The following is a 15,310-nucleotide window of genomic DNA, read 5'->3' on the forward strand; positions in this document are numbered from 1 at the left end:
CAAACAACGGCTAGATGCGCATCGCAGCAGAACACAGTCACGGGACCGCACCGTAGCCGAAGGCAGGCTGTACTAACTGAACTACCCAAGGAGACTCACGACCGGCCCTCGCAGCTTCACCTCCACCAGTACCCTGACTCCCACCTTCCAGTCTTCACAGAAGTTGTCCTGCCAAACTTGCCATAGTAGCACTCCTGGAAGAAAGGATATTGCAGAGACAACTTGGGCGATGTTTCCAGAATGAAATTTTCACTCTGCAACGGAGTGAGCACTGATATGAAACTTCCTGTTAGAACCTTTCTTCTGTAGGTGTCGCTTTACTGCGAGAGGTTATGAAAGACGTGCAGTGTATTTCACCACGTTTTATGGCTGGATAAGTACGACATGTGGACATGCTAACGTCATTTTCGGTGCACCCATACTGTAAAAGTACAACATCTTCGTATGTCCAGTGTAAATACTGTAGCTATAAATCGAAGCCTAACACTCACAAAATTTATCAAACCATAAGCTGCAAGGCATGATACAACAGAGCCTCGGTTTCCTTGACAAATAATTAATGCTGTAGAGAGGTAGATAATAGTTTGCGTTTGATACAGCAATTATTTTCTCTCACTACATAGAAATGACATTGCTTGACGGTATTGTGATGAAAAAAAAAAGTTTCTTCTGCTATTTTGTTATAACACTTGTGGCATAGGCTCAGGTTTACACACGACAGTAGACAGAATGTTTGTCCTGACGAGATGGGGTGTGCAAATGTACTTAGTCAATACTTTTAGCAGTCAGCGACTCTAAAGAAATGCAAGTGTGCAGGGATAGTAAAAATGCGAGCTGCCTGATAGAGATATTACGAAGAACGAGTAGTCTGACACGCGTGATTGCTAACGAATTTTCGCAGTGCCGACATATTTAATGTAAATGTGTGAAAACTGGAAATTTGTGATGAGGACTATGGGACCAAACTGCTGAGTTCATTGCTCCCTAGACTTACGCACTACTTAATCTGACTTTAACTTACGCTAAGGACAACACATACACCCATGCCCCAGGGAGGACTCGAACATCCGACGGGGGCAGCCACGCGAACCGTGACAAGACGCCTTAGACATCATGACTACCCAGCTCGGCTATAAATGTGTGACACAGTCTCAACGTTTGTGGAGTGTTTATAGAGTAGACTGTATTTTATCTCAATAATTTGCTGTTAGAATAGGATACCATTAATTGTGATAAAATGGGCCACCATTTTTTTTTTAGGTTCAGTCACACGCAATTCACCTAGAGGACTAATTCTTTTTTTGTAGAATTCACACACCGCACAGAGTCAAAGTTATAACGTTAATATTTACCATCTTTTTTTGAGGAATATGCTATTACGTCATACACACTGCAAAGTATCTCACCTCGCCACTTTTAATTCCACTTCCCTCCACAGCGCATAGGGATACCAGCGATTCAGCAATCATTAATGCACAGTGATTCGGTCTTCTGAAATTTTTTCACAGCGGAAAATCTTAATACGGTCCCTCCTTATAATTAAATCGAAACAGCGGATACTGAGATAACTGATCGACGACCAGTAAAACAACTGCAATCGCTTAGTAATCGATAGGCATGAGTACCAGATGAGGTATCTGTAAGATTCAACAAAGATTATGGGAAAGAACGTGCTCCCCATCTAGCATCAGTTCATCGCAGTTCATTGGAGCAACGGAGGACATCTAGGGACTGGAAAAAGGCGTGGTTCATTCCCATCTTCAAGAAGGATAGTAGGAGAGATGCACATAATTATAGGACTATATATATGACCTTAATGGAATTATGAACCATGTTTTACGCTCAAGAGTTATGATTTTTTGGGAGAAATAAAATCTCCTCTATAAAAATCGAGATAGATTCTGCAAACAGAGATGTTGCGATGTTGCGAAATTCACCTCGCTCCTTCCCTCCGTGGGATCCACAGCGCCATAGGCAACGGTGCTCAAATTGATGCCGTCTTCCTTGACTTCAGATATGCATTTAACACCATCTCGCACTGCCGTCTAGTGAAAACATTACAAGCTTACTGTGATCGGATCAGATTTGCGACTGGATTGAGGACTTCCTTGAAGACAGAACTCAACACGTTGCACACGGGACGAAGTCGACAGATTTAATTTCAGGCATACCCAGAAAAAGTGTGACAGGACCATTACTGAAAACAGTGTACATAAATGATACAGTGAGTCTATTAACAAATGATGCGGTTGTCTGTAAGAAAGTAGCAACGTCAGAAGACTGCAACGGTTTGCAAAATTACCTATAGCATATTGAAGAATGGTGCAGTCTATGGCAGATGACCCTAAAAGTAAATAATTGTAACATATTTCGTGCACACAGGAAAAGAAGTCCACTACTGAACAACTGCACTATTGATGACAAATTGCTGGAAACGCTACCTGCCACAAAATATTTAGGACTAACTATCCATAGCGATCTTAAGCGGAATGACCACATAAAACAAATAGTAGGAAAAGCAGACCCCAGGCAGATTCATCGGAAGGAAAGATACTTCATCGACAAAAGAAGCTTTTCACAAGGCGCTTGTTTGGACGATTTTTGGTACTGTTACTCAGTATGGGGACTTGACAGGTGTGACTGATAGAAGAGATAGAGAAGGTCGTACAAAAACCGGATCATTTAGTCGGCCCGAGAGCGTTACAGACATGCTCAACAAACTACAGTGGCTGACGTTACAAAGGAGACGTTGTACATCTACTGTAGTAGAGGTTTATTACTGAAATCTCGAGAGAGTACTTTCCGGAAAGAGTCGGACAACGTATTACTTCCTCCCACATACATCTTAAGAAATTACCACGATGAAAAAGTTCGAAAAGTTGGAGCTAATACAGAGGCTTATCGACTATAATTCTTTCCACAGTCCATTCGCGAGTGGAACAAGGAAGGGGGTGGTAGTTACTGGTACTAGAAATACCATCCGCCACATATCTCCAGGTGTCTTGCTCAGTACTGATGTAGCAATCACGTATTTTTTAATGCAAATGTGCATCTGCAAGAATGTATATATTTATACATCTGTCTATTATTTTTTAGCTGCTACATCTGCATTTTGGTCGCTTCTAGCAATTTTAAAAATTTACGAATTCGATGTCTATGAAACTATCAATTTTAAAGCCAGTTAAACCAACTTCCATATTTGGCGTCCTGCCAGTTTACCAGTTTTACAGCCAGTTTGACAGTTTTCGGATTTGGCATCCTACATGGAAGCCGTTTTCGAATTTTACCTGTTTGCGATTGCAATACTAGCAATTTGAGTCACAGGACTCGGTTACTGTAATGTCTTGAGCAGCATATTACTGATGCCGGGGGAAACGTCAGAGGATAAAATACTAATAGCAATGTAACCGTTTTAAAGTAAAAGTAAATGGAGTCGGCGACAAATCGCAATATGACGGCTATACTTTGATTTGCACGTTACGCCACCTGTACTGTTCAATGTGTGTGACTGCACAAGTTCGGCAGTCAACAATTAAGGCAATGTATGTTACGTAAGCCCGTTCATCGCAGCAAGATCCTACCATATCGGATAGAAAAATTCTACTTTGCACTGCCATGAGACAAAAACCGGATAAAAAGCAATATGACGTGGTATTTAATTGTCCTGAGGCCAAAAACAGCATAAGAAGCAAAATGACATCGGTATTTATTGTCCTGGGGCCAAAAACAGCATAAAAACCAAAAAATCGTCAGTTTCAAATGGTCACGAGACCGTTTTCTGGCACAAGTAGAAATCGGAAAACAATATGTTCCTCAAAAGACCTGAGATCTTGGGGAGGAGGGGGTGGGAGGCGGCCACGTTCACAATGCAATGCGTGCCTTCAGTTCAGCTACGTTCATAACGGGAGCACTAAAGACATTTCAGAGAATCCTATATCCAGAAGTCACACGTATTAAGATGATGTGATCTGGACGGCCAGGCTGTAGGGAAATGATTTCTGATAATTGTAGCATTTCCGAAATGCCTCTGTAGCAGAAGCTTCACTGACTGTACAAAGTGCGGAGGAGTGCTATTTTGCATAAAAATGATCCTAACTACACATTCAAGCTACTGAAGTGTTGGAATGACGTTGATGCACAAAATTCCCACATAGTGTTTATCACTGACGGTACAGTAACAGTACCCGCAGGACTCCTCTCCTCGAAAAATTACAGCCCTATAATAAACAATGCCGTCAACCCACACCACACAGTCACCTTTGCGGAATATAGTGGTAGCGGTGGGGTGCGTGTGGATTTTCCATTGCCCATATTCTGAAATTCTGGGTATTGACACATCCTTGGAGATGGGAATGGGCTTCGTATGTTCACAGAATGTTCCATGGCCATTCGTTGTCCACTTCCAATTGAGTAACCAATTCCAGAGCGAACGTTTGTCTCGCTAGTAGGTCAGCAGGAAGCAACTCCTGAACGTGCATGATTTTGTATGGACAGCAATGCAGGATATTTCCTAGGATTTTACACTCCGTGCTCGCAGACATGTCCCGTGTTCGGGCAATTCCCTGAACACAGCATGTTTACGCACCACCGCACGACCCCTCCTGCAATGCTGTAGCCACATCTTTGACAGACGTCGGATCAACTGCTTTCCTGCCTGTGCCACACTGTTGTTTTTTTAATTTTGTAATAATTTTCTCCAGACTGTTAGCAAACATCGGAACCATGCCTTTTTTCATCCCCCTGAGTGTTCGAAACTTCTGCAGGGTTACTGGCGCGCAGTCACCGTACTTGTAAAAGAGAATTACCAGCAGCAACCGATCCTTCATAGAGACACTTATATGGAGCGTCTCAGAAGCATATTGTGGAACATCCGTGTGCATATTCTGACGCTTACAGCCGGCCGGAGTGTCCGTATGGTTCTAGGCGCTAGGCGCTACAGGCTGGAACAGAGCGACCGCTACGGCCGCAGGTTCGAATCCTGCCTCGGGCATGGATGTGTGTGATGTCCTTAGGTTAGTTAGGTTTAATTAGTTCTAAATTCTAGGCGACTGATGACCTCAGACGTTAAGTCGCATAGGGCTCAGGGCCATTTTTTGACGCTTACAGTGACATGTATCGGTCAAATTTTAGTTATTTTTTAATTTCTTTCCAATGATGTTTTCCCCGCACCAGTAATAAGTTGTTCAAATTTGATGTCATTCTGAGAAGCGGTTCTTTTTCTACAGCGCTTTGAAACTGAAAGTTTAATTATATAAAGAGAGAGTGAGATGAATGATTAAGAGCAGTAATGCATTGGTACATTTCTCGTCCTTACGCAAGCATTTATTCGGATTGGTATTGATTGATAGAATTGTTGGAGGTCCTGAGGGATATCGTACCAAATTCTTTCCCATTATCGCGTTATATCGTCAAGCTTACGATCTTGTTGGAAGACGTTTTCTACAATACGCCAAACGCTCTCCCTTGGCGAAAGATTCGGCGACCTTGCTGGACAATGTAGGGATTGGCAAGCATAAAGACAAGCAGTAGAGCCTCTATCCGTATGCAGGCGGGCATTATCTTACTGAACTGTAAGCCCAAAACGACTTGTCATGAAGGGCAGCAAACCAGGGCTTAGAGTATCTTCGACGTACCGCTGTGCTGTAAGGGAGCCGCGGATGACAAAAAACTGGTTTGTTCTTTGAAAAGAAATGCCACCCCCACCATACATTCTGGTTGTCGCGTCGTATGGCAAGCGGCAGTCAATTTGGTATCCCACCGCTGTCCAGGGCTTCTCCAGTCACGTCTTTACTGGTCATTTGGGCTCAGTTCGAAGAGTGAGTCATTGCTGAAGACAGTTCTACGCCAATCAATGAGATTCCAGGCCAATTCTTTCGAGTTTTGCACAGAATAAAACTACAGTGAAGGTTTCCTTTAGTTGTTGTTGTAGGACGCAGCAATTTCGTGACGCCTATCGGCTGAGGATGATAAGCCGGTCGCTCGTAACCGTTTGACATTTCGATGGCTGTCCGGACAGAGAACGAGGCATTACAAGAGTCTTGTGCTTCATGAGGATTTCTTTTCCACAGGAAGAGTAATTACATTAGGCAATGGTTCTATTCATGGGTAGTGAGTTATTATGTTTCACCTTCATTTTACATTTGTTGCTAACTGTTCTACATTAGTATTAGCATCAAGATATTAACACTTCCGCTCAGCTATTTCCTTTATTTTAACGTTATCCCCAATCTAATATCTGTATGCTATTACATTACTAATGTGTATTTATTCACTGTTTGTTGAATTTTTTGAGGCGCTACAGGAATCGAAGAGGATGGATTTACAACTGTGAACTAAAGTAAATGAATACGTGATCCAAAACTCACCATGGCGAACAACTACACACTAATATGTAACTGTGCGAACATTTCCCTGTTGCTAAGCTGCAAGTTTCATTTAACTACTCCAGTCGTCTCTTTCAAACATCCTGTTGACAACAGTCTTTTCATGTTTACAGTGAGTTCTGTGTGTTTCAAATCGAAACCAGTATTAAACACTTGTCGAGAAGAGATCCGTAACTTGACCCCAAACTTAAATTCTAGGCGAAATAAGACATTTCCGTTGTCTGTCTTAGATCGAAAGCTACTCTGACCACAAGCTTAGGTGCCAGAGGTAGAACTCAGAAGTACTGACTCCGAAGGGCATTGATAACCTCGTGTCATTTAGTAAAGTAAGGTACATATCTTTAGAAGGGGAACTATATTTCTCCATTCTGCATTTCACAGCACTCAGCCGAATAAGACGGCACACATTGTAGTAATGTGCTAGGCGCTACAGTCTGGAACCGCGCGACCGCTACGGTGGTAGGTTCGAATCATGCCTTGGGCATGGATGTGTGTGATGTCCTTAGGTTAGTTAGGTTTAAGTAGTTCTAAGTTCTAGGCGACAGATGACCTCAAATGTTGAGTCCCATAGTGCTCAGAGCCATTTTTTTTTATATAGTGATGTTCATACGTTCATATAGGTTTGATTTCCTAAGGGACCAAGCTGCTGAGGTTATCGGTCCCTAGACTTACACACTACTTAAACTAACTTATGCTAAGAACAAGACACATATCCATGCCCGAGGGAGAACTGGAACCTCCGGCGGGAGGAGCCGCGCAGTCCATGATATGGCGCCTGAGACCGTGCAGCCACTCCGCGCGGCTATATTATAGTCATTATAGAGTAATATATCTTTATTCTTACAATTAAAGAAAATGGTCACTTCAACTTTATAGGAACCGTACTTAAATAAAAATGGATCGGAACTTCCTTTTCTTTTTTTTTTTTTTTTTCATTTCTCTCTGGTCACGTAACTCAATCGAGGAAAGCGTCGACGTAATTCTTTTGCGAAATATTAGCCTACGTGACCATAAATAGGTACCTTTCTCCCAAAAGATTGTTTCTTCTATTGTACTCCTCCAAATTTCATTAGAATTTACTTACTAAATTTATTTATGTTACCACTAGATGTAATTTAAAGATGCCCTTCAATATGTTACAGATTACCAGTGCCGCGTTTTTTCTGATGTCAAGGAGTTGAAGCTGTAGCAAAATCCCGTATCTGTTCGTTGAAGTGAAAATATACTGGAGCAGTTTGTCCTGTAGCCTTGCCAGTAGCAAACTGCGAATATATCTTCCACTCTTGGAAGGACCTGGAAAAGATGAAAAGTGGTACTGGTATTGGGTAAAATATGCGAGTGCAAGTTTAAGAGACAGCAAATAACACAAATAAATGAACGTGTTTACTAACTATAGAAGAAGCCCTATAGAATGACTGTGTCATTATATGAAATGAATGGAAGTTTCATTCTGTTCTTCTTCCAAAAAAATTGATGTTACGGTTATGCAGATAGGGAGATTGCTAAAGAAATGTTGCATCTTAGTTTTGACGTGGATATTTTTTGTCCGAAACTATCAGTTTTGATCATCAGGCGGTCATTTTCCAGTTTTTGTGACCAGTAGTTATTTTCGAAGCTCGTATTTTAATTCGAGGGCGAGCTTGCATTTCAGGTTGTACCATGAACCTTAATACACAGAATGCACATACAGGGGGTGGACTTCAATGTGAAAGCACCACCAACACAACACGTTACCATACTGAATAGGTTGTAGGAAAACCGCTGACATTCAAAACAGCTGCCAACAGTCTCGGAATGCATAAATACAGGTTTTTAAAGGAAACTTACGACATTCTTCGAGGAAAATAGTGGCAGTTTTAGGTAACAATGATGGAGGTCTAAGCGATCAAGCCCCCTTATCTCCAAAGCAGACCGCAAAAGTTCAGTTTTAATATTGAGATCTAGGGACTGCGGTGGCCGAGGAAGATACGGTTATGCACCCTCGTGCTCACAAAACCAATCCAGGATGATCCGAGCTGTGCGAACAGGGGCTCTGGCGTCTTAGAACACGGAATCCCCAGTTTGGGGCAAACATTGTACCATGGGATGAATCTGATCAACCAAAATGGATACAAATCCTTGGCAGTAATACAGCCTTGCCATGGCCCATGGCCCATGGAATACCACGATATGGCTGAACAAAACATCACCGATGCCCCTTCACGTTTCACTTTTTGGACGTAAACAGGACCGGAAGTTGGAAACAGGGTGAAACAAGACACAGTAGTCTCTGTTGGTCTATCACGGTCGGGGAACATCGGATGTTAAGTACCTTTCAATGTCAATAAACTTCACCAACAACCGTATACTGTAAGAATTGCTTTCAAAATAAAATAAAATCTTACAGTATACGGCTGTTGGTGAAGTTTATTGACGTTGAAAAGATACAGTAGAGTCATCCGACAGAATGGCATTCTTTAATTTCTCCATAGTCCAGCTTTTATGGCTTCGACACCACCTTTTACCGTTACGAGCATTTTCCCAACTGATGAGAGGTCTTTGAATTCCTGCTCGCACACCAATTTCCTTCTTCTGGAACTCGCTTCGTGTTAGGTACTGACAGGCTTCGCAAGTGAAACATTCAATTCTACAGTGATTTTTATAATTGTCGTACTCTTATTCTTCGTCACAATCCTTATCAATGACCGTCTGTCAGGATCACTCAACATACACCTCCGTCCATGTTGTAACTTAACAGATGATGTTTTCTGCTTTCCCTGTATGTAGTATAAATCTACGGAAACGCCAAACACTTTGGATGCCTTCGTTGCTGCAGAGCCGTCTATGGGACCACCAACAATTTGCCTACGTCCGAATTCACTTATCTCCGACATAATGCGTTCACAACTACATAGAACTCTGTTCTGGCCACGACTGTCACTTGCAACATATTGAGGACGTTGCACAGCTGCTTTCCGTGGTCAAATACAACACAATCTGTAGGCTTAGCTGGCATTCGCATTTATGGACAAGCATGAATTTATCGTGATGTTTCCACATTTTTGTCCAATCCCTGTATTAGCTGAAGATGAGACAATCGCAAAGTAAGCCATGAGTTCTTCCGGCGTATGCTATGTTTAAGTAACTTAAGGATATGCAGTCGTAAGCCGTCCTCGAAAACCGCCGATATTTCGATAGGTAAACATCCTGTTATTTTCAAGGCAAACTGTAGTAAGTAAGCGCTGTGCAAGCGAATTAAAAACGTAGGTTCTCAGAGTGTAAGGTGTCAGGCAAATCCAACACCTTACATGAAAACCCTGACATGATAAGCAAATCCAGTAGTATGTCACATAGCTCCGAATAAATCGTGACATTAAATTAACCAAATAATACGAGTAACGAGTGAGCAAATGGAATACCACAGACTAACACAAGAATGCCTAAATGCATGTCGTACCTTCCCACCGTGAGGCAGACGCAGTTCCGAGGGGAGAAACGAGGACAGAAGCCGAGAGCAGAACCGTGTTAAGCTGGAAAAGGGAGGGGCTAGGCACCCACGCCGCGAGCCTACCTGTACAACTATACAACCCGCACGTTTTAGCGTGAGGCTTTTTCGCGTCTCTGTTACGTTGCAAACTTTAAAAACATTGCCCCACCACGAAAAGTATAACGTTTCTCATTGGATAGACAGAATTTTTGTAGGCGGAGCTTAAGGTTAACATTGAGACCCTGATTGGTCAGATGAAAACACAGCCAGATAGTTTTTTTAACTAACTTCGGTAAATTGTAGTAAGGAGAAGTTAGAGAGTGAGTTCCGAGACGGCGGGCTGGATGGCTGCTGCGCCGGCCGCTGCCGCCCTGACGCTGCTTAGACACCGACAAGGTAATGAACGCACGCGATGCCGTATTTTTGAGCGCATAAGGCTTCACTCAGAACTGCAGAAGTCTCATCTGTTACACCCCTTTTTTTCGTAAAACTAATGGTGATCGTTAATTAAAACTCATGGTGTTCACATTTGCCACTTGAAGAACAGATCTGAAACGCGATGATTTTTCTTTTATATAGTTATTGAGAAGCCTCATCAGCCACTGTAATTTACGACAAGTTAGATAAGTTATTAAAGATAATTGAGGGTCACTGTAGACCATTTTGATAGTTTTCTCTTTTGTGAAACTTAAATTAAACCTAGATTGTAGATGTGATATGGCATAGGTCATCCTTCGATCAATTGCAGAACTTGGAAAACCACTCAGGGAATATACGTTCACATTTTTGTTGAACGCAGTTGGTTTTTACCATCCTGTATTGAAACATTTCCTTTTATCTATATTTCAATTTATAAACGATGTTTTGTGAGTAGAATAAAATTTCCAATGGTAAACTTAACTGCTTTTTCGACGTTATTTTACCAGCTAACTAAAAATAGGAAAGCCTTGAACCCTTTCCACTATATTTAGTTAGAATTAAGATTCTTTTATAGGGAGTGCAGTGGAGCTGACGCTGAGATCATTTAGTAATTGGTTATATCATCGCTAGTTTCACTGAACTCTTCTGAGTCCTATATGTCATGTGTGGTCTGGCGTCTCCTTACCAGCAACAGGTCCCAGGTTCAAACTAGTTCCCTAAAAAACACGCTCAGAGCCTTGTTGCGCGAAAGTGGTTGGGAGACACGATATAGTACAATCAGACACCACCATGAATGTTTAGAAGAGCAATTCCGGAAAGATAACACACGCACACACACGCACACACACACACACACACACACACACACACACACACACACACACACACACTGTAAACAATAGCGCCATCACACAACCAAAGATGATGAACGTCAGAAGTTTTCGATAGTGAAAATTAATAACCACGAGTGAGGCAGCATTAACTATGTCCCTGTTCTTTGACAAGGGAGAGAATAGATTACACGCAGAATTCAAACAAAAACCTCCATCTCCATTTATAAGGTTACTTGGTAATTTAATTTCAACTGCTTCCTTAATGTCACTATTCCAATAGCGGCAAGTGCATCTCAGAATCCCATTGTTACACTTCATCGGATGACCGGTGCCAAGGCAATGTTCCTCAGCGGCGTATTTGCTGGCTGTTCTAAGCATGTGTGCCGCTTTGTGCTCAGTACACCGGCACTCCACAGTCCTGATAACCTGACCAAATGCATGGAATACGAAATACACCGGCCTTGTGCAAACGGAGATAATCCTTTTAGGAAGCAAGCGGACCGTAATCTTAGATGGTGGCCTAAAAACGTATTACACTTCATATTGCAGAAAAATGTGACCAATCCTGTTGAAAATGCTCCCTTTATATGGAACAAATGGCACAGACTTTGGTGCACCTCGCTATTATCATCATTAACCCCGTGCACGGTTGGTCGATAGCGCAACGCAAATGTGATCTGTCTTTCATTGTAACCACTGTACGTCCGCAGCTCGTGGTCTTGCGGTAGCGTTCTCGCTTCTTGCGCTCGGGGTCCCGGGTTCCATTCCCGGCGGGGCCAGGGATTTTCTCTGCCTCGTGATGACTGGGTGTTGTGTGTCTTTCATCATCATTTCATCCCCATCGACACGCAAGTCGCCGAGGTGGCGTCAACTCGAAAGACTTGCGCCAGGCGAACGGTCTACCCGACGGGAGGCCCTAGCCACACGGCATTTCCATTACCACTGCAACAAAGGCTCACCTCAAGATGGGCTAATTCAGCTGACGAACTCTCAGGGTCCGAGATGATGTGGCCCCTCTGGACTAGGGTACGAAGTACCCCTCCGAGCTGAGCCGGGTGGTGGCAACTATTAGTCTGCAGATACGAGTCAGTGTGAGTTGCCTTATTACAAACGACTTGTGCCGAATTACCATCAACGTTTGTCCTGACCAAAACATCAAGGAAGGAAAGGCACTGAATTAATAGGTGTTCTAAAACGTCGTTCAAATTCTCAATGCCATGGGGCCAAACAACAAAAGTATCGTCTGTATATCTGAAACAATACGCAGTATTCAAAGACGCTGACTCCCATTGCCAGTAATAGGTGTCAACGGGTTTCGCATCGCCAATCCATCTGTCTGCTCGTAGTATTGTCCATTGAATTAAGAATAAGTGGTTGTCAATACAAGCTGAAATAGTTTCGTTAATTAAACACCAGTTCTAATCTTAATTAACCGTGACGAACAGACAGAAGAACTCGAGTAAATAAATTTATTAGAATATCGTTGTCATTCATTCGCGTTCCCTCTAATCGACACAAGAAATCTGCCAAGTTGTTAATGTGATGCTCAAGCCGACCTACTAGGGGCCTCGACAGAGAAGTAAGGTGTTTTGCTACACGATGTCGGAGCACCAATGAGAATCATAATCGGCCTAAGAGGAACCATTACCTGCAGATCTCCGAAAGGCTATATATTCTAGGCGGAACAGCACAATAAGAATTAAGGCTCTTGATAATCTCCTATGACGCAGAACTTTTCTTCAGGAGGCTGTTAGTCTTTCTCTTAACACATTTTGAGGGTTAGCGCCGATCCTACGACACGCTAGATCAGACAGTAAACACAGCTTCTTTTGAACGTACTCCTACTTGTCGAAGACAATTGTGGCACTACCCTTGTTCGTGGGTAAAATAACATCCGGATAAACTCCAAGTAAACTTAAAGCAACCCTCTCTGCTGATGTTATATTGCTCTCAGGTGAACAAATCCCAGTCAACATGGGACATGCCTCCCTCGTCCGCAGCTCGTGGTCGTGGGGTAGCGTTCTCGCTTCCCGCGCCCGGGCTCCCGGGTTCGATTCCCGGCGGGGTCAGGGATTTTCTCTGCCTCGTGATGACTGGGAGTTGTGTGATGTCCTTAGGTAAGTTAGGTTTAAGTAGCTCTAAGTTCTAGGGGACTGATGACCATAGATGTTAAGTCCCTTAGTGCTCAGAGCCATTTGAACCATGCCTCCCTCCTAGCCTCCTCTGCGACATCAGGAGGTAGTTTAAAAACAGCCTGTGGAACAGAACTAATAAAACTAACCACTGTCAAACACTTAGACGTCTGCTGGATATTCTCAAAAATCGTTCATATGGCTCTGAGCACTATGGGACTTAACATCTGAGGTCATCAGTCCCTTAGAACTACTACTTAAACCTAACTAACCTAAGGACATCACAAACATCCAAGCCCAAGGCAGGATTCGAACCTGCTACCGTAGCGGTCGCGCGGTTCCAGACTGAAGTGCCTAGAACGGCTCGGCCACTACGGCCGGCTGGGTATTCTCCCAACGTCTGCCAAAGGTGTGCAGCATATTAATTCTCGTGCCGCCAGTCACATCAAGCAACGCGCTGGCTTAGCTCTTGTTCTCCAAAGGATCTATTGCACTCATCGACAGTTAGATTTTGTTTCCAACGACTTGTTTCGGTTTAATTTAATGCTTGCTTCATGAAATTCGGCTTTTTCTTCGATTGCCTGGCCGACGCTTCATTGTCGCGGTCTGAATGGGAATTGAAATATGTAACTGCTCGGCATTTGGCGGAGTTTGAAACTTTCTGTGGCTCTGAATCTAATGTCAGAGACGTTCAATAAGTAATGCAACATATTTTTTTCTCGGCCAGTTTTGATTGAAAAGAAAAGTGGAATTTGTTTTGGGACATCGTGGAATATTCCCCGCTTGAGCACTTACAGTTGCATGAAGGTCCGATAGGTGGCGGCGCTGTAAGTATCCTTCAAAATGGCGTCTGTAACGGAGGAGCGTTCTAAGCAGAGAGCTGTCATTGAGTTTCTCTTGGCAAATAAAAAAAAAGTCCAGTTCATCGCAGATATTTATAGACGCTTGCATGTTGTCTATGGAGATCTGGCAGTGAGCAAAAGCATGGTGAGTCGTTGGGCGAGGGTGTGTCATCACTGCAACAGTGTCGTGCAAACCCGTCCTATCTCCCACTTCCGGCCACCCTTACACAGTTGTGACTCCTGGAATGTTGGAACGTGCGGACACTCTCATCGAGATGATCGACGGACCACAATCAAACACCTCGCTGTTGCACTGGAAATCTCTGTTGGTAGTGCTGACACATTTGTCCACCAGTGTGTTCCCGTTCCGTTCCACGGCTCCTAACGGAAGACCATAAAGAGCGGCGAAGGACGATGTGTGCGGATTGTTTGCCCGTTACGAGGCTAATCGTAACAATTTCTTGTTGAACATCGTCACAGGCGATAAAAAATGGATCGATCACTTCCAAATGGAGACAAAAGGGCACTCCGTGGGGTGGCGCCACAGTACCTCTCCTCCGAAGAAAAATTTCAAAGCCGCATCCTCGGTCGGTAAAGCCATGACGGCGGTCTTCTGGGACTTTGAAGGAGTTGTTCTGTTTGATGTTCTACCTTATGATGCAACGATCAGCTGTGGAGTGTGTTGTGCTAAGCTCAGGAAATTGAAGAAACGGCTTCAGAATGTAAGCCACCACAAAAAAGCAAACCAACTCTGCCATTTCCCTGACAAAGCAAAGCCTCACACAAGTCTCGCACCCGAGAGGAGCTCACAAAACTTCATTCGACTGTTCTTCCTCAGTCACCCTACATCTCAAATCTCGCACCTTCCTACTTCCATCTGTTTGGCCCAATGAAGAATGCATTCCGCGAGAAGCAGTGTGAGGATGTTGGCGAGATTGATGATGCAGCTAGACGTTGGCTCCGATGTTGACCAGTAGACTGGTACCATAAGGGCCTGCATGTCTCCGAGTAAGTTGGCATAAGGCCGTCGCGTTGAACAGAGATTATGTTGAAAAAAAGGATTTTTGTGGCTACAAGAGTGGAGAATAACGTGATGCATTGGACTCCAGAATAAAACCAATCATTTTTCAGAAAAAAAGTGTTACTCATTGAATGCCCCTCGTTCTATAACTCAACGTTCTGTGATAAATCTCATGGAGTAAGCTGTTGCCGACACAGCTTTATCTCTACTAGG

General features: G+C 43.3%; 1 protein-coding gene across 1 annotated transcript in view; it reads right to left on the minus strand.

Annotated features, from left to right (window-relative positions):
* LOC126267796 (sodium channel protein Nach-like) overlaps positions 1 to 15,310 on the minus strand; it is a 96,713-nt gene that overhangs the window by 11,022 nt on the left and 70,381 nt on the right. The window contains exon 4 of the mRNA XM_049973100.1: positions 7,531 to 7,676. Coding sequence (XP_049829057.1) covers positions 7,531 to 7,676 — 146 coding nt within the window. The remainder of the gene's footprint in view (positions 1 to 7,530; positions 7,677 to 15,310) is intronic.

The sequence above is a fragment of the Schistocerca gregaria genome, chromosome 4 (assembly GCF_023897955.1).
Source record: "Schistocerca gregaria isolate iqSchGreg1 chromosome 4, iqSchGreg1.2, whole genome shotgun sequence".
Classification (NCBI taxonomy): domain Eukaryota; kingdom Metazoa; phylum Arthropoda; class Insecta; order Orthoptera; family Acrididae; genus Schistocerca; species Schistocerca gregaria.